The sequence below is a fragment of the Melopsittacus undulatus genome, chromosome 4 (assembly GCF_012275295.1).
Source record: "Melopsittacus undulatus isolate bMelUnd1 chromosome 4, bMelUnd1.mat.Z, whole genome shotgun sequence".
Classification (NCBI taxonomy): Eukaryota; Metazoa; Chordata; class Aves; order Psittaciformes; family Psittaculidae; genus Melopsittacus; species Melopsittacus undulatus.
In genome coordinates this window covers 99,381,928-99,403,861 of record NC_047530.1, presented here as the reverse complement: position 1 = coordinate 99,403,861, position 21,934 = coordinate 99,381,928, and the positions used below count along the sequence as shown (strand labels likewise).

Genomic DNA, 21,934 nt, shown 5'->3' with positions numbered 1-21,934 from the left:
TCCTCCTGCTTTTTCAGCTCTGGTGCATCGAGTTTTATAGTAAAGTGATGCAGGTCTGTTAGTAATACTCATATGGCTCTGGAAAAGCAGCATAAATTCTCTGTCATAGATATCTTCCACAGCTGAAGGGAGAAAAGTGGTGGGCCTTGTGGGGAGCTGTTGTAATCTCCTACTATCCACAAAGCTCTGAGTGCAGTGTCTGCTTTCCTTGCAGGTGGCAATGGTATGGATTCTGTAACAAAGAAAACGAGGCAAGATGGATCAGAAGTTACTGAAAGACGTAAGGAGAACATTTTTTGAGTCACACACCAGAAATCCCAGGAGTTGATGCTCAGTTTTCTAAGGGATTGAATGCTGACCAGAGGTCCAGAGCTAAATTCTGCACCTGTCCCTGGTCTCTCTGTTGAAGACAGAGTAAGGACCAAGATCACACATACATAGACATGTAGCATGACCTGATTGTTTAGCCACAGGTGATTTCCCTGTGGTAACATTTTTAGCCAGTAGTGCAGACATTTGGACTCCTATCTCTGATACCAGTGCCTGTGTGGCCTAGAAGATGGTCTTTAGATATTTTTTTTGGCTGTGTTTAAAACAGGTGATAGGTTTCCTGTTGGCATTATGGAAATTAACTAGGAGGAAGCTAGTAAAGGGGCTGCTGTTCCAGCAATGGCTGTACCCAGGAATAATAGTACTTCCATGTTTTACAGGGATCTTGTGAAGAACAAAAGAGTTTCATGGCAGCATGTCCCTAGTTACTGTAGAAGTAGGAAGGCTTGAAAACAAACACACAGGCAATGTGGTCTTAATGGACTGTTCTTTAAATGAGACCATCTTTGAAAAAGTCATGTTCTTCCATGGAAGTTAAGTAGAGCATTGATCTTGTTTGGCTATATTAACATGCCAGTACTTCTGCATCCTTTTCTTTCTTCAGTTATTACAGAGACTGTGACCACAAGACTGACGTCCTTGCCACCCAGTAAGTAACTGTCATTGCATTACTTTTGCTATTCTGTGCTCCTCCATGCTTTTTGACTGCATTGTTTCCATAAATCCCTGGGTGTAGGCAGTCTCCATGCAGAAAGATTTGCACCCAAAGAGGAGCTATTTTCAGAAATCCTTCTCCCAAAATACTTTTTACTAGGGAATATGCAGGAAGTAGGATGTGGGAAGCTGTCTGGATACTGTCAGAGACAAAGCTGCACAGTCCACTAAGACTGGTAGACCAGACTCTCTAAGGGCTTAAACCCAGACAGGGAGTCTCTAGTGGTGACTGTCTCTTGGGGACAAGTGTCAAAAGCGATGGGCCTGCAGCCTCCACTGCTGGAGCTGCAGTGTATTCTTCTGTCATCTTACCCAGCTGACAACAGTGAGTGAATCTTTCTGGGTAATGTCAGGTGTCACGGGTGATTTCTGCTTCTGTAGGGAAGTACACGTACCAAGCAGGGAAGAATCCTCTATGCTCTTTATGGTACCGTATTCTTTATTAGCTTGCTCCAACTAGGTTGGAAAGGAATTGCATCTCATTTATAATGAGGGTTATCAGGAGTATCCTTCAGTCCATCTGTGGAGCAAAACTTGAATACAGACCTGCTGAGTCTGCAGTCTGAATGTTTTATGTACTCTGCCAAGACACTTCCCTGCAGTTCTGGTATCTCACCAGACATGAAGCTATATTTGTCATTGTGAGGACAGTTTTGGGTACCTCCTGCCTTGTCTTGCAGTGTTGCTGCTCTTCTGATCTTTTACCTTGAGAGAATGTCTCATTTTGTGCTTATCTCTTCCAGAAGGAGGGAGCAGCAGTGGGGTCAAAACGTCATCCCACACTGGAGGGAGTGGAGTGGAAAAGAGATCTTACACCCATAGCAGCAGCTATGTGACTTCAAGTAAGGAATTAAGGCATTGCACAGTGAGCAAAAAGAGAGCAAGGGCAGCTGAAATGGTCTGAGGAGAGATTCAGGCCAGGGGAGTAGGATGAGCCAGAGGTAAGGAAAATAAGATTTATGGAAGTAGAAGTGGCAAATAGTCAAAACAAAGGTATTTCCTTCTCTAAAGCTGGGTGTGAGGATGAGTGACTAAATGGCAAAATTCCAATTTTCCACGGGGAAAACTTGATTTCAGAGGAACAACAACACAAAATAACATTCCCACTATTGTTAGGAAGTCATTTAGAACCCAAATTTCCCTTCTTTCAGGATTTCCAAATCACAATCATAATGACCATTCTTGTTCCAAAGACAGTTTTGACAAATCGTTTTGTTGATCTTGCTCAGAGTAGAATATTATTACAAAATTCCCTAGAAAATATTTTGGTGTGTCCGTCCATCCGTCCATGGCCTTAACAATTTGAAACGGTCTGCCAGATTTCCTGGATGTGCTAAATCAGTCTGTGCTGTCTACTCTGTGGGTTCTTCTCCAACAGCATTCTTTGCCCAGCTGTTAGATTGTCATAGCAAAGGTGTCTGAAGAGTAAGCTTCCTAATCAGGTTTCTGGCCCACCCCTCTCTATCCTCAGTGGGCCAGATTGTATAACTATCCTTGTAGAAAATATCCTCCATGCCCTGAAAGAGTTGTCAAACCAAAGGGAATGAAGTGCAGTCTGGAAGCTCAACGGGAGGATTAACCATACCCAGTAGATCTGACAGACACCTCCATGCCAATTAAAAGCCAGACTATGGAATCAATTTGCCTCAGAGGGGATGTGAAGTAACTCCAGTGAAGGGAGATGTCAGTGTAGTTGTCTGGACTGGCACAGTCTGAGAACTGAACCCAGCCTTGCAAACTCAAGACAACTCTGGCAGGACTGCTGCCTCCCTTGTTATTTATTTTCAGTGTGTGGAGGAAAAGAACCTGAACTTTAGAGATAATGAATTCCTGAAGTTTCATAAAGCATTTTCTAATCTCTGCTTGCAGAATGTCTCTAACAGAGGCCTACTTGTCACAGTAGTTCTTCCTGCTGAATTAAGTTGAAAAGTTACAGAACAATACAGGTCCTTGTAGAGGGGAAAGTTGTCAAGAAAGCACTCTGTTGAGATCACACGGGCATGCTCATTTTGCAGGGATGGGTAAACAATATCCAGTCTGATCCTTCTGATCAGCGTGGATATGGGGCACTTTATTACAGGGTCTTCTTTTCGCTGCTCTCTGATCATACTCCAGAGCTGGATTTCACACAAGAGTTATGGACACATTAGTTATGTCTGCTTGGTTCTTTCTCCACATGACTGATGTAAATTAGGAGGGAAATTCTTTCTTCTGTCGAAATATAACAGCCACTAATAATCTTCAGGATGCCTTGGGCCTGATGCACACCTCAGGCACTTCTCCAGAAAATGAACTGACTAAGGCATGACTAAGTGAGAGTGTGGATACCTGCTTTGGAAGGGAAGTGGACTTATCTCTGCTTTTCCTTATCTCATGAACTGTATCCTTCATCACTTTGAGTTTGGCTTAAAAGTCTCCCAGTTTTTGTGGTCTGTGTCCTATAACACTGGAGTTTACAGGCAGATCTGTATCCAGACGAAAAGCCAGCACCATCAAGAGCCAGGTAGTCCTGCTCAGGGAAGATGGCTCATTCATCCTCTTAGACCAAAACCTACTGTCATATATATAATTGACAATGTTTGTTTTGAAACCACAATGATAACAAATACTTCTCCCTGCACTGAATGCTGAGGACAGTCAGAGTTAGACCCAAATGTTGTTCTTGCCAGTCTTGAGTTGTGAGGTACCAATGCAAATTTGTTCGGCTCAGACAACAGCAAATAAAGCACCCAGGGCATACAGAGTGTGCATCCAGACCATGTCTTCAATTTACTGAGTGTATTTTGTTTTACCTGTAGGTGGAAGTGGTAGATTCAATTCAACGTCGTCTTCTGGCTACAGACAAACCCAGTCTCCCAGCTCTACTCTCACCAAATCACCTGGCTCAACATTTGAAAGAAAAACCTATGTCAACCGCCATGCAACATACGAAGGTATCACAGAATATGCCGTAAGGAGGCAATGCGTAGTGTACTCAGAGGTTGCATTAATGCAGAATTGTCCCAAATAGCACAAGAATACCATTGTAGTTTTGCTGGGAAATAAGCTGTCAGGGACACATTTAATGATTAACTCCTGTGGATAGAAATGCTCATTCCTAAAAGGAGTTGTGACATATTTTTGATAAAAGGCATTAGCAGCCCTTTCATGTAATCCTGAACAGCTCTTTTTTTTTAAATGGAAATGTTTGTTGCCACCTGGGATTAGACAGTTACCAGGAAGACATGTTTTGAAAGCTTTTAATGATCTTGTGCAAAGTATTAATGAACACCTTTCTATTCTCTGCAGGGAGCTCCAGTGCCAACTCTTCTCCTGAGTTTCCCAAAAAAGAGTTTGGTATGTTCTTTTTAGAGCTGTTCCTCTGAACTTGATAACAAGGTCATGTGAGTTGGTGACTGTGGTGGCTTTTTGCATATTGCTGTGTCTTGCCCTACCTATGCTTCCTCTGTATTGAGCAGCCAGTGCAGCTGCATGACTTTGGAGGAGTTATGTGGGATTTACATTAACAGCTGACAGCAGGGTCTCTAGCTGATGCATATTCAAACAGAGGATGCACACTGTATATCTGCTACCCTCAGCTGCTCTTGCTATGCTCCCCATATGGCACAGGACATGGATGGGAGAACATAGACATGAGATGCATCGTATCATTTCCTTCCCTCTGCTCTGCCATAACTGGGAAAACAGCTCCAAGCAAGAAAGCCCAGACTCAGGACGTTGAGCATTGCTACATGTGCTTTTCCAGTAGCAATTTTCTAGACTTCAGCATATTTATATGGGAATATGAACTGTCTATCAAGTGATATATTTACACTAAACATTGTCAGCAGGTATGAGGTTACCCTGTCTAAACTCTGAGCTGCCAATTTTACTCACTGTACATAGTGAAGCAATATGATCAGGCAGTCTTTCTCAGAAAGAAAGACTTAGAGCTCAAAGAGAAGGCAGGATTTCACAGTGTCCAACCTTAGTTGGTGGGGTAAACAGCCTCATTAGCTTCCTTTTGGACAATTGAAATGGGAGATTGTCATCCATGCACATTTATGTGCACAAAAAGAAACAGCAATTGGTCCAGAAATGCTCAAGGTGCTACTGATTCTTTAGATACCTTATAGTCTAAAGGGGGCATGGTAAAAACTCTAAGGGTTCAATTTCCCCAGCTATGACCCAAGTAAAGGTTACTCTCTGAATCTGAGCACTCTGATCAAGATCATGTGTTAATTTTGTGAGTTGTCATGGGCGGTAAACTCTAATATTGCTTTACTCTCATTGCTGTTCACAGCATCTGCAGCCACAAGAGGGAGAAGCCAAAGTCGAGGTGAGTGATACTGTTCTTTTAGAAGGCTCCTTTGTTTTTTATTCAGGATATGTTAAATGGAGCCGTTCCTTAGCTGCAATCAGTAAGTGCAGAGTAGTAGGATGAGGTACGTGGATGTACGCTACTGCAGATGTGAACCATTTATCGGTAAGCAATGCTCATGCAAGCTCAGTGTAAAAATTTACCCTAGTGAAGGTCATGGTGGTTTGGACTGTGTCAGAAAAGAGGATGTATCTGGGGGGCTGGTCAACAGGGAGCATAGGACATCATCTTCCATTTTGTCCGCTCACTACGATAACTCAATTCATCTGTGCTCTGTGACCTGTTTATGACATATTTATAGTAATTGCTATCAACATGAATATAGTGTATTCACGTTCCTCCTAACGTGATCTATCTTACAAACTGTAAGGCCATACCCTGAAATGATATCATGCTCGTACTAAGGAGATGGTGAGGAAATTATGGTCTTGCTGTTGTCTATTTAGCCAGCTCACTGTAAATATCTGCGTTGTTTAAATCAGTCAGGTTTTCTAATAATTTATTAGCAGCACTGGGGAAAGAAGGGCTATATTGGTCTGTAAGTGTGTAATATCTGTTCCCAGTTGCTTGAAGAGGAAACTATAATGTCACTGTAGCCAAGTTAGTTTTAGCAGTGGATATAAATCAAAGTGTGCTCTTGCACAGTTCTGCTGGAGTGTCAGAGCTACCAATTATTCGACCTCAGATCTTCACAGTCTCCTCTAGCACACTACTTATGTAAGCTCCCAGCAGAACTAGGCCATACATAATAAAACAGACAGCAGAGAATTAGCTCCAGTTTCTCATATTACTTCAGAAAATAATTCCAATCCATCAGCTTCTCCACATGATTGCCAAGGCAAGTGTGTCTTTTATAGTGCATGCACTGTCAGATTTCATCATAAGGAGCATGTGTGTCATGTCCTGGCTGATAAGTTGGTTTATGGGTAGCAAGCTTAAAGGCTTGCCCCAGCCAAATCACGTTAACTCCATAGTCTCTTGTGCTGGACAGTAGAAGTCAGTAATAAAATCAAGTACGTGGTGAGAATATTGACTTAAACTGGCCTGGTTACATTCAGTGAGTCAGAAGAGAAGTCAGCGAGCTGTAAGAGACTAAATCATAGAGCCCATTGTAGTGTGAATTTTACCCAAGAAGTAGTGGGGAATTTGTGTATTTCCTAAGCTTCTTTTGGCTCTCTAGGTCTGCATCCAGAAGGACAATAATAACAATATTTGTGATGAGTGGGAATATCAATGTGATTGAGGACTGCATATATGGAGTAGGCCTTCTGTATGTCTGGCAGTAACAATGCTAATTGAATTCAACAGAGGCCCTCAATGAGTAAAACTCTCTGGAATTAAATGTAGCAAAATGTGACCCCAAAACAAAACATCATCCAAAGCAATTTACAGCCAGTTCACATTGGGCCATAAGTGCCGCTCAGATCAAGCAGCAAGACAGGAAGGTGGAAAATAGACAACAAGAAGGGAAAAACTCAGTTCAGCCTAAAGATTCTTTCCCAGCCCAGGGCACAAATACATCTCACTCCATATTCATGATCTGCTTTTTCTTTTTCCAGAGAGTGAAATACGAGTCCGACTGCAGAGTGCATCTCCTTCTGGCAGATGTAAGTGCCATGGCTTTTATTCCAGGGGGATCAGGTATAAGACAGAGGATGTTGCTGCTGTGGGTATGTTTGCAGTGTCTCTGAGGTCCAGTCTTCATGATGACAGATAGCAGCATGTAATTCTTTTTCCCTGTTAAGAACATTCATTTGTCTCCCCTTTCTGAACAAGGAAGCATGCTGTGTGTTAGATGGTGGTTCTTCAAGGATGTAGTTGTACTCAGTCCCAGAAAGAGAGGCCCTGAAGCTTTGTTAGTAAGTGGCACCCCCAGAAAGTACAACTTCATCAACGCACCTGTAAGCGACACTGAATGGTTTAGCCAGGGCAAGATTATAGATCAATGAAACGATGGCTTTTGGGTGATCTGGACACTTTTATTTTCCTGACAGGGACAGAACTGGATGATGTGAAGCGTTTGCTGAAAGGAAGTCGATCAGCCAGCTGCAGCCCTACTCGATCACCATCAAGTACACTCCCGATACCAAAAAAGGCTGTTGTGGAGACGAAGTTGGTTACTGAGAGCTCTCAGTCAGGTACTTGGCAATGCTGGAGCCATTCCAAACATTATTTTCCATAAAAATACCCAGTTGCCAAGAACATCCGAGTAAGAAAACACAGTTTCTGTCCCAGACAGTGGTGGCAATACAGAAAAAGGGTCAGAATGCTGGAGGGCTGTCCAGATGTTGTCCTAACAAGAGCCATCTTGGGTAGCTTTCTAGTTACTTGTCTAATTTCCATAAAAATAAACCAGTTCTGCTGCCACCAACTTCAATTCAGGGGTGTTTCTGGCATAGGCAAGAGCTGTAAGCAAATGCCTCTTGAAGTGATTTGGTCTGTTATCTTCAAGAAAGATGGAGATAGCACTGAAGACAACATTTGGGTGAGTGTTTGATTTATTGTGCATGCCACACACTTCAGAGATCACTAGAACTTGATAATAATAGAAGTGGTACTTAAAATACTGTAACCAGCTTTTATAAGCCTCACCACAGGGCTTGAGGCAGTGGTATTTACATTGACTCCACTATCCTCCACCAGTATCTAGGAACAAGCAATACCTTTTCACTTGAGCCTGGTTCAAATCCTGTCAAAACCTGGGAATTTTAGCCCAATACACTAGTGAACCAATCAAAGCCACCTGTGGGAAGCAAAATGCATCCCGTGGCCCAGCATGATTAGTTAGCAGAATGGTGGACTGAAGTGTTTTACTCTAGTACCAGCATGAACAAACAATGAAATCTCTTCAAGGTTTTGTGAATGATAATGCTACCAGATCAATCTTTATTCCACTGGTTAAAATTCAGCTGGGCTGTAATCACCTGTCATTTGAGATCAGTTATACCATGTTGATCTGGGGTCACTGTGTTGACTCCACAAGGGTATGAAATTTAAGGCAGATGAAGTTATTTGCCATGTAAAGCTGCAATGCATGCTGAGCCATATGCCTGGTCTTATCACAAACATCTTCTGTTTGGTTTTTATACAGTGTCGGGGACATATGATACAACTGTACTGAATACCGCTCTCCCTTCATACATGTGGTCGTCCACCCTGCCTGCTGGGTCTTCCCTTGGTGGATACCATAACAGTTCTTCCTTGATCAATGCTATGTCTCACTCTACAGGTTCAGGTATGCTTTCTGGACCATCCAGGCTTGAAGGATAGAATTCCATAATGAAACTGGGTCAACAGCAGTGGGGGGTTTTCGCACAGCAAGAAGAGCTAAAGTGAAGAATTGAGATGGCAGGGGTTATGCTTGAATTTTCTCTGGTTTTCTGTAACTTGGTGCTGTCTGCTTCTACACTGACTCTATTTGAAAATCCTGCTTTGTGAGGATATATTTTCCTTATTGCTTGATCTGTTTCTAAAGTTTTGATGATAGCTTTGTCAATGAGGTCAGGCTCACATTCCATACCAAAACTAGTTTTAGACTCTAGTTAACATTGAATTATCCTAGCCTGTTGTAAAAATAACTGGGTCTAATCCTTCAGTCCTCATACACTAAAGATGTAATCTTAGATGTAATAAGCGTTGAGTGTGCTTATACCTTGTAAGACCTGAATGCCAGGGATGCTGCATTTCCCAGCTGCAGAGAAAAATATAGGAAGCTTTATGATAGCATGCTATTAAAAGCTTTTCTTTCTCACACTGTCACATGATTGAAAATTGATGCAGGATTTTCTCCCCTTTGTCAGTTTAGTAACAGAGTGGTTTGGTGTCACATTTGTCAAGTTTTTTCCTCGCTGCAATTATTGTACATTTTCATTAACTGCATTTCACAGTGACCTTGACTTAATTTCTGTGAATATGCCACTGAGTTTCGGGTGCTGGATTTCTGATTCCAGAGAAGTAACATTTCACTTCCTCTTTTTGCAGTTTTTGGTGTCCCAAATAACCTGGCTCCCAGCACTCATACTCTGAACGCAGGCCTGAGCACGTCCTCTACGGGTCAGAATTATATCTTATTCCTTTATCACCACATTCCTGAGAGACATGTACAAAGAAATAATACCAATATCACTCTTGTTTCTCTTCTGTTCCTCATCTCAGTGTCAGCAGCTTATCTACATACCCCAGCTATATATTTACAGTGGATTTATTCAAAGTCAGACCTCTATAGCTGGTGTTAGCTCCTGACTATTTTTGTCTGGGAGGCAGGGAACACTAGAGATTTTCCAAGGAGAATAATTTGTCTGTTAGGGTAGCCTGTTTCTTCCCTAGAACAACTCAGGATAATGCCTTAAAAAAAAGACTCATGTCCTAATCCATGCATGTCTATAGACACACTGTGTCTACACAGTACAGTGCCATCATGCAGGGTCTCTGACTAGGCCTGCAAAGAGAGCAGGGTGTATGAGAGCAGACTGTACACTGTACACACATTCTGGCATCAAAAGTTTCACCTTCCAAGCTGTTTGCTTCTCTCTGGGCAGTACTTTGACAGTATGCCCTGTACAGTTATATCCTTAAATCTACCTTGGTCAGTCCAAGCCAGTTTTCTGAATTTACTTTTTTGCCAAATGCCCTACCTGCAGAAATTACCATGTGAGTGGCCTCACAGTCGGACTTGAGATCATGTGATTCTATGTTTTAAAGTGGTCATCATTATTGTCCTGGGCCAGCAGTAACTGGCAAATACAGCAAAATGATCTAAAGAAAAAAAACGTCTGGTGAGGAAGATCTCCGAACAGAAATGCTTAGTTCTGTGATGCCTCCAGCTGGCTGGTTTGTTTGTACTTGGACACTGCAGGACTCATATAACCCCTATGGCAATGTCTTTTTTTACAGTGTTTGGTGTCCAAAACAACCTGTCCCCAAGCTCTTCCCTGCCCCAGAATGCTACTGCAGCCTCTGCAGGTCAGTACAATTTAAGCCTAGAAAAAGTGAAGGTCACACAATGTGTGTGGCCTTCTCCCACCTTTTCTATAGTGACTAGAAAGTTCATCTTGAAAGAGGCTTCTTCATGATCATCTTTTGTGGCACAGCATCTTATAAGGTGATATTGAGGAACATTTCCTCTACTTTGCATGGGCAAGAACAGCTCTCTGCCTATGGAAGCGCTAGAGATTTGCCTGCTGGGGATTTCCTTGCTTGTTTGAATTGTCCTAAATACCTTGAATGAGAAAAGACTTTTGAAATGGTATGCAGACCAAGGTTGGTGTGTGGATACCTTGTTATCCTTCATCTCTTCATTCTCAAATTTCTTCTTTGCAGCATATGGGGTGAAGAACACTTCACAGAGCAACACCATGGCAAATACTGGTGTGTCTACCACAGCAGGTGTGTCATTCACAGCTGTTTAGGCATGGCCTTAATAAGCATACCATGATAAAATTAGAGATTCATCCAACTGAGTGACACTACCTCCTGCTCCTCAGGAGCATGACATGTCACTAGCCAGGTCTCCTACCAGTAACTTTCTGAATAGTAACTTGGATGATTTAATTTCAGCTATTTCTGCTCAACAGGCAGGTCATGGATAGAAGATCACTCATTTGAAATCGTGTTTTATTTGAAGCCAAAACATTTACAAGGTTGCTCTTAAACATCATTTTGCAGTAGTTCCAGCCTCAACCACTGAAAAATCAAAGGATTGACTTACATATGATCAGATTATTTGTTTTTAAAAGAGAGGAATTCTTTCTCCTGGCCTGTAGTCTTGAATGGTTGGGATTCATCTTATCCAGCTTTCTTCTGCAACTGAGATCTATAAATTAGGGTTGGTTTTTGTGTGTGTGTGTAAGGCAGGACAAGTTTCTTTTGTAATCCAAAGAATTCCAAAGATGAGGCTTAAAAATAGGTGTAAATTCCACAGAAGTTAGGATAACATTTCTAATACAGGTTTACTCCAGGTTTGTGTTAGAGTGATGGAGTAATACCGTTACGGTTATCTTGATTTTCAATGTTGTGTCAATTTGTGTGCAAATTCAGGTTTGTACACCGTTCAAAGCATACTTGTTACTTTCTGATTGCAGAAAGGTGACCACACCAATGTTTTTGAGCCTTGCTTGGCCTGTGCCAAACCTCAGTAAGCTCCACTTTGGTGCCTCATAGCCATGCCTGCCTCCTAAGGATATAGAGTCCTTTATGCTTGACAGAATAGGTCTGCTAAAGCTGCTCCTCAGCTTAACCTGTGCTGGCTCTGGTGGCCCTTGAATGTCTTTCTCAGACTGAGTATGTATGATTCTATAGTAAGGGTGTTTGAGAAGCAAAGATATCATTGGTCAGATTATTTCTTCATGTGATTGAATTCCAGATGCTCTCCATTTCCGGTTGCAGTTGCTTCCCTGCTAGTGAAATACACATCTCTAAAGAAACCTAATGACACACACAGGTCTTCTCTTTGCTTCAATGACCAGTGTGTCTCTTACTCAGTGCTTATAATAGTGGCAACTCCAATCTCAATGTGACTGCATATTTTAATGAACAAAAGTCTTATGGCTTGCAGTTATGACTCAGTGGCCCACACTCATCTTCTCCTCTTTCCCATCCATTACCAATGTCACAGGGGGAACAGTTTTGAGCTCTCAGGGAGAAGACATTCTGCGCAAAGACTGCAAGTTCCTGCTGCTGGAGAAGGAGAATGCCCCAGCAAAGAAGGAGGTGGAGCGCTTGATCATGAGCAAGGACAGTGGTAAAGTCTTTAGTGCCTCTACCACTGGGCTTAATGGAGGTAACTTTTCTTCTGGACATGTGGATATGCTGGGGCAGAGAAATGGGGGGAGTTCATAGTTCAGGACATCTGACTCAAACCTCTGCAAGCCAAACAAGAAGCTCTGACAGGCAGCTAGACTTTGTGGCAGCTGCAATCTAGATCTAGCTTTTGCATTTGAAGCTTCAGATTGTGCCTTGGAATATTTTGCAAAGCTGAGGAGCTTTGAAAGCAAAAAAGAGGCAGAGCTATTGTGTCATCCCAATGAAAAAATATGTCTTTTGCCAAGTAGAAAAGATAGGCCTGGATGAACCTCTGATGTAATGTTTTTAATTACCTGTTCAGGATCCTTTGCAGAAGACACTTTGAAGAAAGAGAAGCAGGGATTGACCTCCTCTTATGCTACAGATACTGGCATAAAATCAGATGCAAATGGTAAGAGTTTGTCCTTGTGGAAAAAACAATAGAACTTCCTCCTGCTTCCATTACTACCTTCCTCTTTCAAGCTAATGCTCTAACTAATAATGCACAGAAAGACTTTAAAACTTCTTTTACTGCTGTTAAAACAGGAGGACTAAAATCAGCAGCAACAAGGGACAAAGCAGCTTATGCAGGTAAGTGATGCAATTTAGACTTTAATTGGAAAAGGTGCCAAAGCACAATATATAAAAAAGCAATCCTTAAGTGACATGGGTGATCTCAAGGGAACCATGTTTTTAGTTGTTATTATAAAATGCACTGAGTGTTGTCACCTGTTGGAATTCTCATTGAGAATGATGTTCCCAGCTTCCACAGGGACAAGAGTTACGTCCACCATGTGCAGAGTGGGATGTAAAGATTTTTCTCTATAGCCTTTTGTATAATGGATTAGACTTGGTGTCCTTGTAAGAGATTCCTGATTGAAGTTAAGGAGCACTTCATTAACCAGAAGACTGCCCCTTCCCTCTTCCAGAAATAAGGAATGGCGATGTGGGAAGTGCAGTCGGATCAGCACCATCCTGGTGTCCCTGTAGTTCCTGCTGTAGCTGGTGGAAATGGCTCCTGGGTTTGCTTCTTACCTGGTTGCTTCTCCTTGGATTGCTTTTTGGACTCATTGCTCTGGGTAAGAAATAACTGAGGAACGAAATGTTGAATGGGATAGAAAGAGGGCATAAGCTGGTAAAGAGGCCAATTACCAGAGACAGCAAGCCAAAGGGATGAGGAGGAGCACATTCAGCTTGACTGCCACTAAGATATTAAAAATGTACAGAAAGAATGGATAAGGAATATAAAACTTTAATGAGAGGTTATATAGTCTGGGGGTGAGTAGGTTAGGAAAACTCCTGAGATCTGAGGTCTTCTCAGAGACTAACGGATTCCAAAGTTGTCATTTTAACTTCAGATATCCCTGCTAGAAGAACAGATACAAAAATCAATCCTGCGAAACTCAATGGCCGTAGCTATCTGACACAGTGTTGCCTGGTCCCTGCTATTAGAAGTAGGTATTTCAGCCATGAATCTGTGGCAGCAGATGTTCCTTAGCATTTTACTTTAACTTCCAGCGGAAGAGGTGAGAAAGCTGAAAGCTCGTGTGGAAGACCTGGAAAGAATCAATGGCGGCCTTCTGGCAATTAACCAAGGGAATTCAAAACTAGAAAAGGATGTTTCAAGAGTAGACTTCCTTCATGGTATTTCACCCTCCTCAAGCTTCCCTTATGAAAATGAAGAGTCAGTTTGGCTGATGGTGAAGAACAGACTGAACAAGGAAATGGAACGAGGTGAGCAGAGTCAGTGGCTGTGGTGCTGCCTGAGACCAGGTTATTTGAAAGGGAGTGGGAAGATTTTCTTGCCCAAGGGCCTAAAGATCAGGACTTCTAGAATGCAATGAAGTCTGCCAAGAATAGTGCCCTTACCTGTCCTCACAGACAGGCTGTGCTGGAGCTCAGAGTGCTACCACTTACACTGGTGGTGCATCTCTTAAAGACAGCAGAAAAGAGAAGAAAGGAGCTTGTGGATATGCCATCCTATGCCAGGTCGTATCATGTTTGCTGCAGCAAAGAAGCTTTCCATTCTGAAAGAGCTACCCAGAAAAATGAGCCCACACTTTGTTTCTCATGCTACTTTTGTTAGCAAGGGAAACAATTTACTTCTGGTTAGCAGATGACGGAAATAGGTTAAGATCAGAGGAGCCTACATTATTCCAGCTCCAGAAGTTTCACGTATTTGCAAAAGCAAATTTGCTGAGAAAACTACTGAGAAAGCTGTGCTGGGCTTGATAGCCTGTGCTGCCTGCACACTCAAGCTCCAAATAGAAAGATCCTTATACATGAAACAAGTAGCTATTCTGTTGTGTGATAATCTCTAAGAGCCTCTTCACTTTCTGTTACAGGCTACTTCCGAGGGGAGAGAGGAGAACCTGGTGAGAAAGGTACAATCATATAATCCTTCTCTTCCCCTGTCCTATTTCTTACTCTAGCAATACCCAAGTTTGGGCTGGATGTTGCCACAGGCAGCAACTGGCAGTGAGAATGGTTAAGCTGGTTTATACTTGAACAAAAAGAATTGCAGAATCCTTTAGGTTGGAAAAGACCTTTAAGATCATCCGGTCCAGCTGTAAACATAACACTTCCAAGTCCACCACTAAACCATGCCCCCAAGTGTCACTTCTAAACTTCTTTTATATAGTTCCAGAACTGGTGACTCAACCAGCTCCCTGGGCACCTGTTCCAGTGTTTGAGAACCCTGTTGGTGAAGAAATTGTTCCTAATATCCAGTCTAAACCTCCCCTGGCACAACTTGAGGCTGTTTTCCCTTGTCCTATTGCTTGTAACTCAGGAGGAGAGACCAGTGTCCTCCTCTCTCCATCCTCCTTTCAGTTGTAGAGAGTGATAAGGTCTCCCCTGACCGTTCTCTTCTCTAGATTGAACAACCCCAGTTCCCTCAGCCACTCCTCATCACACTTGTGCTCCAGGCCCTTCACCAGCTTTGTTGCCCTTCTCTGGACCTGCTCCAGCACCTCAATATCTCCCTTGTAGTGAGGAGATCAAAAAACACATTATTCTAAATGCAGCCTCACCAGTGCCAAATACAAAGGGATTATCTCCTTCCTTGTCCTACTAGTGTGTAAAGCTAGTTTGCTGCATAAAGTGTAGAGGGCCTGATCCCATGCAGAATACAGGAGGTCAAATCTTGTATTGTGCCACTAGTGTAATGGGTCTGATTCTGCACTATCCCTGTTCGTCTAAAACTCCTTCATGTTTCATTGAAAGTGGGAAAGCAACCAGAAAAACAGATGAATAGTTGTTGGAAATAGCTCTAGGATCTCTCCTAATTTATTTTTTTTCCCACTTAGGTGACATGGGAATGCAAGGTCCCAGAGGTGAGTGAGATCTACCTGCTTTCTCAGGTAGATCAGCAGCCTGCAATAGGAGCCTGGGTAACAAGTGGATTTTTGTTACTCTACAAGTTAGGTGGAGAAACTGATGCATTCTCTAGTTCAGACATTGTTATGATGATTGGGGTTCTCTTTTTCCAGGCAAGACAGTTTTAGAGTTCATGTTAGAAGACATACCAGATCTCGCTTTGAATCTAGAAACTTCTTTCACCTAAATGAAAGTCATTCCTGAAGCCAAGCTCTACCTGCTTCAATCACAGGGTGCTTCAGAGAATTTTGCATGGTGTGAATGATTCAGTCCATTGTATAAATACAAGAAGGCCAATGTGGTATTGCTGGAGGTGGTAGAACATGTAAACTTGCTAGGAACATAAAACCCTTTATATGGGGATTTAGGGTTTGCTAAAGTGAACAACCAGGGAAGACCTATTCCCCACTGAATGTCTTTTTCTTTACAGGAGAGCGAGGACTTCCTGGTGTCCCAGGTAAGCAATAGTACAATTCCCCTTTGAGGGAGGACATTTAGTGACATTACTGTAGGCAGGAACAAATTTTGAACTGCACAGCTAGCTCAAGGTGGTTCTCCAAAGAGTCAATATTTAGCATAGACTAAGTCACTTGATTAAGTCACTTGGTGCTGAGCTACAGGCACAGCTTGGAGGCTCGGTTACAAGCAAGGCCTCAGCCTGATTTTCCCTTAGCCAAACATGCCTAATTTGAGGTTGTGAAGATCCCAGCCTACCTCTGAAAGAGTCCCACAGCTGCATGAGTACTTGGCCCAACTCCCTTGTGCTCTTAGAAGTATTGTGTTCTTCTAAAGAGATCCCTGTTCAAGTACCTACCTTCCAAGTAATATCTTCTTTACCCTAGCTGATGAATCCCTCCAGGTTTCAGGTCCCCCTCATTTACATGTTATTTTTTCGTGGCACCCAGACAAGAACTCTGAACATTTGTTGTGTTTTATTTTACAGGCATTCCTGGTCCAATTGGACACCAAGGACCAGAAGGACCGAAAGGACAAAAAGGCAGCATGGGTAAGCATCTCTGTCAATGCTGTGAGTCTGTCACAGTTGACTGACATGTAAGATAGGAATACAGATTCCGGGTTGGTGTGATTGTTGCCTTCCCCTATGGAGGTGGCCATGGATCCTCTTGCCCAAGCCCTCCCTAAAGACACCTTTTTTTACAAGGCATTTGTTTCCTGTAGGTGATCCCGGCATGGAAGGTCCTATGGGACAGAGAGGTCGAGAAGGGCTACCAGGGCCTCGAGGGGAGCCTGGACCACCAGGATTTGGAGAAAAAGGAGACAGAGGTAGGAACTAGGTGTCCCATTTTTGGATAAAGCAGAGATGGACAAAAGCTAGAGCTTGGTCCTATTTGTTTGATTTATAAAACACCTCAGTGATAGTACTTGATTATTCAAATCCAGATTTTATTTTAGACATTTTCTAGCACAGACAAATCTGGACTAAAGGATTTTACTAAATACTAGTACTTTTACTAAATACTAAAAGATTTTACAGTCCTAACTTACAATGGGTAAACAAGGATTCTTTGGTTTGCCAGGTCTCACAATCAGGTTTGAGTTTAGCAGAAAAAAAAGCACTTAGTATCAAGGTCACCTTCCCTGTTATCCAAGTCACCAATGCTGGGGGATTTCTTGCTCATGCTGAATCCCAGTGAGATGGGATTTCTTTCTTGGACAATGAATGCTTAGTTTGGTGTTTCAAACTGACCAGCAGATTAATCATGACACTTGCCAGAGAAAGCATAATAGAAAATAATGGAAACACAGGATCACAATTATCTATTCATGCTTTTACCCTACAGGTGGTATTGGTGAGCCAGGTCCTCCAGGGCCACCTGGTCCCCCGGGTTCTGCTGGCCTTAAAGGTAAATATGAAGATGGACAGAGAGAGCCTAGCAGACTGGTTAGGAGTAAATAAGCACTCCAGCCTTCCTGTTTCACTTGTGTTGCACTGCAGTCATGAGAAAGTGAATGAATGGTCCTCATTTTAGATAAAATTTACTTTGGTAGGTACACATAACCTTTAGAGCAATAAATTCTTGGATATTTTTAAGTGAGAATGAGGAGTGGCAGGGTTTTGCAAAGCACCAGTCTTTAAGATGTGTGATGTTTCCAGCTGTTTTTTTCTCTGCTTTCAGAAATTATAAGGTAAGCTTCATATCCTTAACAGGCTTCTCACAGTTACAGCTCTACAATACATGTAACTGCAATAAAAAATGCACTATGAAAAATTGGGTCCCTACCGAAGTACAGATCCCGGCATCCAAGCCAAAGTGGAAGGCTTGAGTCTCTACCTTACATTAGGGAAAACCACTTTATGTCACAAAACCTAAGTTGTGTAGGTTTGTTGTCATGGGTTTGGGGATGCTGGAGATACAAACTCTTTCAGTGGCTGAAGGAATTCCAATCTGCTGAACACCTATTGGGTTGTGGATGCCAAACTGAAAGTTAATTTTCTAATTGTGGTGTTACTGAAAAAATCCATGTTCCTTATTCACAGGTCTGATGGGTTCTCCAGGCCCACAAGGTCCTCCAGGTGAGTGCTGCATTCTTTTGCTGTGAAATCTAGACTAGAGAAAACAAAACCAGAGTGACAGCTTCTCATACCTTTTCTTCTTCAGTGGTACATAATGGTCAGTGGGGTGAATTAAACCCCCCATCTCATTTTTCTGCAGGTCCTCCTGGCCTACAGGGATTTAGAGGAGAAGCAGGTCTCCCAGGTGCTAAAGGTATGCTTCTCTTCCCCTTGGCAATTACAGAAGCACTAACTGCTGATGAACTTTTCCAGCACTGCCCTGCGTAGCAGACTTGGTCTGAGCATGGAGCATTTTGGTGCTAGGGGCAAAGGAAAGAGTTAAGACTGAGGAAAGAGGATGAGGAACTAAACTTAGTCAACAATTGCAAATAAGTATTGAGAAATACAGGAGACACAGAGTCAATAGAGCAGTTTAGGTGAGGAAATGGGGTTGGATGGATGGAGCTGTATTGAAGCAAAGGAATTTATGGTTTGAGTTTGTTTGTTATCAGAGCATCTGTATTTTCCTTGATTTTTCTTGATGCATTAGATTCCTTTACCTTCTGACTTCTTCTTATTCTTCAATCATCCATATATCTTTCAGGTGAGAAAGGAGCTGCTGGAGCCCCTGGACCCAAAGGTATGTTGATCAGTTATATCCACTGTCTTTGTGGATATTTTCTTTAGATCCTTTAGAGGTGGATACTGTCCATGGGTATTATCCCTATCCTCCTTTGGCTTTTTCTTCTGTGCTAGTGTCAGAAAGCAGACTTTATTTTCTCTGATGGAAACATTTTACAATGAAACAATGTCACAGAATCCTTTCCTTTTCTGTACCACAGGTGATCAGGGTGAGAAGGGTTCTCGTGGAATGACAGGTCAGTGAATCATTTTCCTGGAGTAACAGCTTACCTAATACACACATTTGTTATTTGAATTTCAAATAACAGTATAGCCCAGCCAATCCCAGTTAGCTTTCTGAAAAAGTATAATGACATTATTGGTTATAGGAGTTTTATTTTTGCACCCAAGTTTTAAACAAATAGATCCCGTTCTTGTTTCAGTAATCTTGGTGGCAATCTTTGTATTTAGCTTTACAGAAATTCTCCCTCACATGCCCTGTGTTCATGTCACTTCAGCTTTTCTAATGTCCAGAGACAGTCACAAATCATGAGACCTGTACATTCTGTCAATGCAGAACACCCACTATTGCTGACAGTCATAAATTGTATATTCACCAAGACTGGACTGATTCATCTACATACCATTTTGCTACAGGTGAACAAGGCTCAAGAGGAACTCCTGGTCCTCCAGGAGAGCCAGGGGCTAAAGGACCTGCAGGTGGGTAACAGGAAACAGCTGTGTTATATGTGGGGCAATGTCATTTCCATGCAAAGTGTGTTTTTATGAGCACAGACAAGGAAACAACATGGGAGTGGAATTGCATCTCTTTTGATCCTAGGTCTTTTCTCTAGATAGCTAAGATTAGCCTGTATACTCAGAAAAGATGATCTACACTTAGTTTTCAAGTGAATGTTTTCTCAGTCTTCAGTAACTGCAGTTAAGGTTTCTTTTCAGATGCAATATGATGAAAAACCACTCTCTTGTATTTAGGGCTGTGCTCTGCTTAGTAGGACAGGGCAACTGTGTACTATTGCAGCAGTTCCTAACAATCACTTTTCTTTGGACAGGACAAGCTGGTCGTGATGGACAGCCAGGTGAAAAAGGTAAGGGGTTTCTCTGAGGTAGAAGTACAGGTACTTTCTGATTTGGTAGGAGGTTGGTTTTAAAAGGAGTGGGAGAAGATGGCAGCAGATTCAGGTTTTGGGATCTTGCTGTCTCAGATGAGCTGTAGAGTCAACCATGTAAGCATGGAACTGAGAACTGTAATGGAGCTAACTAAACTTGTGACAGTTCTTCTCACTACAGAACTCTTCTGTCATTGATATTGACCTCCCAGACTCTCATGTTGAAAATGGCCAGTTGGCTGTGAGGATGCAATAGGTAGAAAGTACAGCAGGACGGCTGGTGGCCAAGCTTAAATGAATTGACAGATTGTAAGTCAGGGACTTCTGGCTTGTTAATGGTGCTTATATCCCTAGGTGAACCAGGTCTTATGGGAATGCCAGGAGCCCGAGGCCCCCCAGGACCCTCTGGAGATGCAGGAGAACCAGGTAAAAGCATATAGGGAACAAAAATACTATTGCTTAGTCAGGAGCACAGATGTCTTTGTCAACAATTCACAGTGTTAATTTGAGGCTGGTAGAGGATCTCTGTACTGTAAGATGGTGATGAAAGGGAGACACACAGGGAATCTAGTCCCTTTGTGATCTCAGGATTGCACATGCTGCAGACAGCTGCTATGAGCCAACATTCAGTTTACCTACCAGATGCTAGGCCAATTTACACCCCTTATGAACCATGTGTTAGAATTTCAAGTAAATGTAATCTTTTTCTCCCTGTCTGTCCTTTCTCCACCTGAAACTTCTTAGAACTTTTGTCTTTTTCTTCCAGGTCTCACAGGACCCCAAGGACCACCAGGTAGGCTTTTCCACCATGTTCCAATTTATCAATGACACAATTTGATATGGGCTCAAAGAAACCCTTTTAAATTTTCCCTTGGTGCTGCTTGGGTCTTCCAAAGTGATATCCTAAGGTTTCTGCATATCCTTTGGCTTCTGAGACAGGTTTTGTGGTTGGTGTGTAATTCTTAGCAATGCAGAGCCTTGGAGTGTGGCAAGTTTAGCTCTCCTAAAACACAGTTTGCAGCAAATAATATGTTTCAGTTCCCTATGCATCACTGAGAAGTCCTTCTAGTCAGCAGCAGAAACAGAGAGGAGAGGATGTAGCAATAGAGGTGGAAACAGAGGATGTGATGTCTGCAAGCAGAAGTGATTTGGGGGGGGAAATCACAAGGGAATTTATCTAGGAGCCTCAAGCCAGGGAGCAGTACCTGGAAGAAGCTACAGATAAACCTAGGAGTGCTATCATCCAGGGAGCAATGGGAGAAAGGAAGCCCTTAACTACACCCAGGGACACTACAGGTCAGTCTGCAACCCACTGTGAATTCCTCCACTTGCTGTCAGTGACCTGCTTATAAATGCTGAAAGCCAGGGTCTTGAGTAGGGAGCTCCTTCTATAAATCCACAAGGGAAACTCAACTGCAGTATGTAGAAAAACTAGAGCAAACAATGTTTGCACTAACCTTTTAAAATTGTTTATCCACCTCTTATCAGGACTTCCAGGCAACCCAGGCCTACCAGGGGCTAAAGGTGAGTTTTGTTTCTTCCCCAATACTCATTTTCTCTCCAAGCACTTCATTTTAGGGAGCATTAGCTGCTCTGGTGATCAGTCCCTGAATCAACAGTGGCATCTAGTGGCTTTAGGAAGGGAAGGTTTGAGAAACAAGCAGTAGCCAAAGCCTCCGAGTATACAGGAAAAGCAGGGCATCTGCTGAGGCTCTCAGCATGACAGTTCTACACTTAGAAAACCTTAGCAAACCTGGTTTTGTCCTTAGCATATGAGTATGATGCCTGTTGACTGCCATGGAAGCTGTGTGGCTGTCTCAGTTAAGTCAAGGCCTATTGCCTATGCTGACAGATGCAGTGCCTGGGAAGCTGATCAGAGGATATCTCTGGATTAGCTGAACGTTGTTGCTTCCCCCCTGACCTTCTAGTGTTATGACTTCTCAGACAAGATATCAAGGGGAAGGAGAACAGAAATAACATGTTTAATAAGACAAAGATGTTGAGCTAGTGACAGATTTTCCCCAAAACAGAAGTTCATCTTTTGTCTTTTTGTTTTCTTAGGAGAACCTGGAGCTCCAGGAAAAGTTGTAAGTGCTGGTAAGTAGTACT

The 21,934-nt window shown here is 42.6% G+C and overlaps 1 protein-coding gene across 2 annotated transcripts in view; it reads left to right on the top strand.

Annotated features, from left to right (window-relative positions):
* The first annotated feature begins 214 nt into the window (after window positions 1-214).
* The window catches only part of COL17A1 (collagen type XVII alpha 1 chain), a 36,291-nt gene continuing 14,571 nt past the window's right edge, over window positions 215-21,934 (top strand). Inside the window, exons 1-33 of one of the 2 annotated variants that reach the window (XM_034062689.1) lie at window positions 215-280; window positions 935-979; window positions 1,788-1,886; window positions 3,843-3,977; window positions 4,333-4,380; window positions 5,327-5,362; window positions 6,964-7,011; window positions 7,399-7,542; window positions 8,496-8,639; window positions 9,386-9,457; window positions 10,298-10,366; window positions 10,724-10,789; window positions 12,018-12,182; window positions 12,507-12,596; window positions 12,731-12,775; window positions 13,114-13,263; window positions 13,703-13,918; window positions 14,530-14,568; window positions 15,493-15,519; window positions 15,993-16,019; window positions 16,506-16,568; window positions 16,742-16,846; window positions 17,365-17,427; window positions 18,063-18,098; window positions 18,238-18,291; window positions 18,682-18,717; window positions 18,920-18,955; window positions 19,356-19,418; window positions 19,769-19,804; window positions 20,180-20,251; window positions 20,592-20,618; window positions 21,314-21,349; window positions 21,887-21,922. In XM_034062689.1, the coding sequence (XP_033918580.1) occupies window positions 226-280; window positions 935-979; window positions 1,788-1,886; window positions 3,843-3,977; window positions 4,333-4,380; window positions 5,327-5,362; window positions 6,964-7,011; window positions 7,399-7,542; window positions 8,496-8,639; window positions 9,386-9,457; window positions 10,298-10,366; window positions 10,724-10,789; window positions 12,018-12,182; window positions 12,507-12,596; window positions 12,731-12,775; window positions 13,114-13,263; window positions 13,703-13,918; window positions 14,530-14,568; window positions 15,493-15,519; window positions 15,993-16,019; window positions 16,506-16,568; window positions 16,742-16,846; window positions 17,365-17,427; window positions 18,063-18,098; window positions 18,238-18,291; window positions 18,682-18,717; window positions 18,920-18,955; window positions 19,356-19,418; window positions 19,769-19,804; window positions 20,180-20,251; window positions 20,592-20,618; window positions 21,314-21,349; window positions 21,887-21,922 (2,383 nt within the window). In that variant the 5' untranslated portion in view covers window positions 215-225. The remainder of the gene's footprint in view (window positions 281-934; window positions 980-1,787; window positions 1,887-3,842; window positions 3,978-4,332; window positions 4,381-5,326; window positions 5,363-6,963; window positions 7,012-7,398; window positions 7,543-8,495; window positions 8,640-9,385; window positions 9,458-10,297; window positions 10,367-10,723; window positions 10,790-12,017; window positions 12,183-12,506; window positions 12,597-12,730; window positions 12,776-13,113; window positions 13,264-13,702; window positions 13,919-14,529; window positions 14,569-15,492; window positions 15,520-15,992; window positions 16,020-16,505; window positions 16,569-16,741; window positions 16,847-17,364; window positions 17,428-18,062; window positions 18,099-18,237; window positions 18,292-18,681; window positions 18,718-18,919; window positions 18,956-19,355; window positions 19,419-19,768; window positions 19,805-20,179; window positions 20,252-20,591; window positions 20,619-21,313; window positions 21,350-21,886; window positions 21,923-21,934) is intronic. The other variant, XM_034062690.1, reaches the window with a different exon arrangement.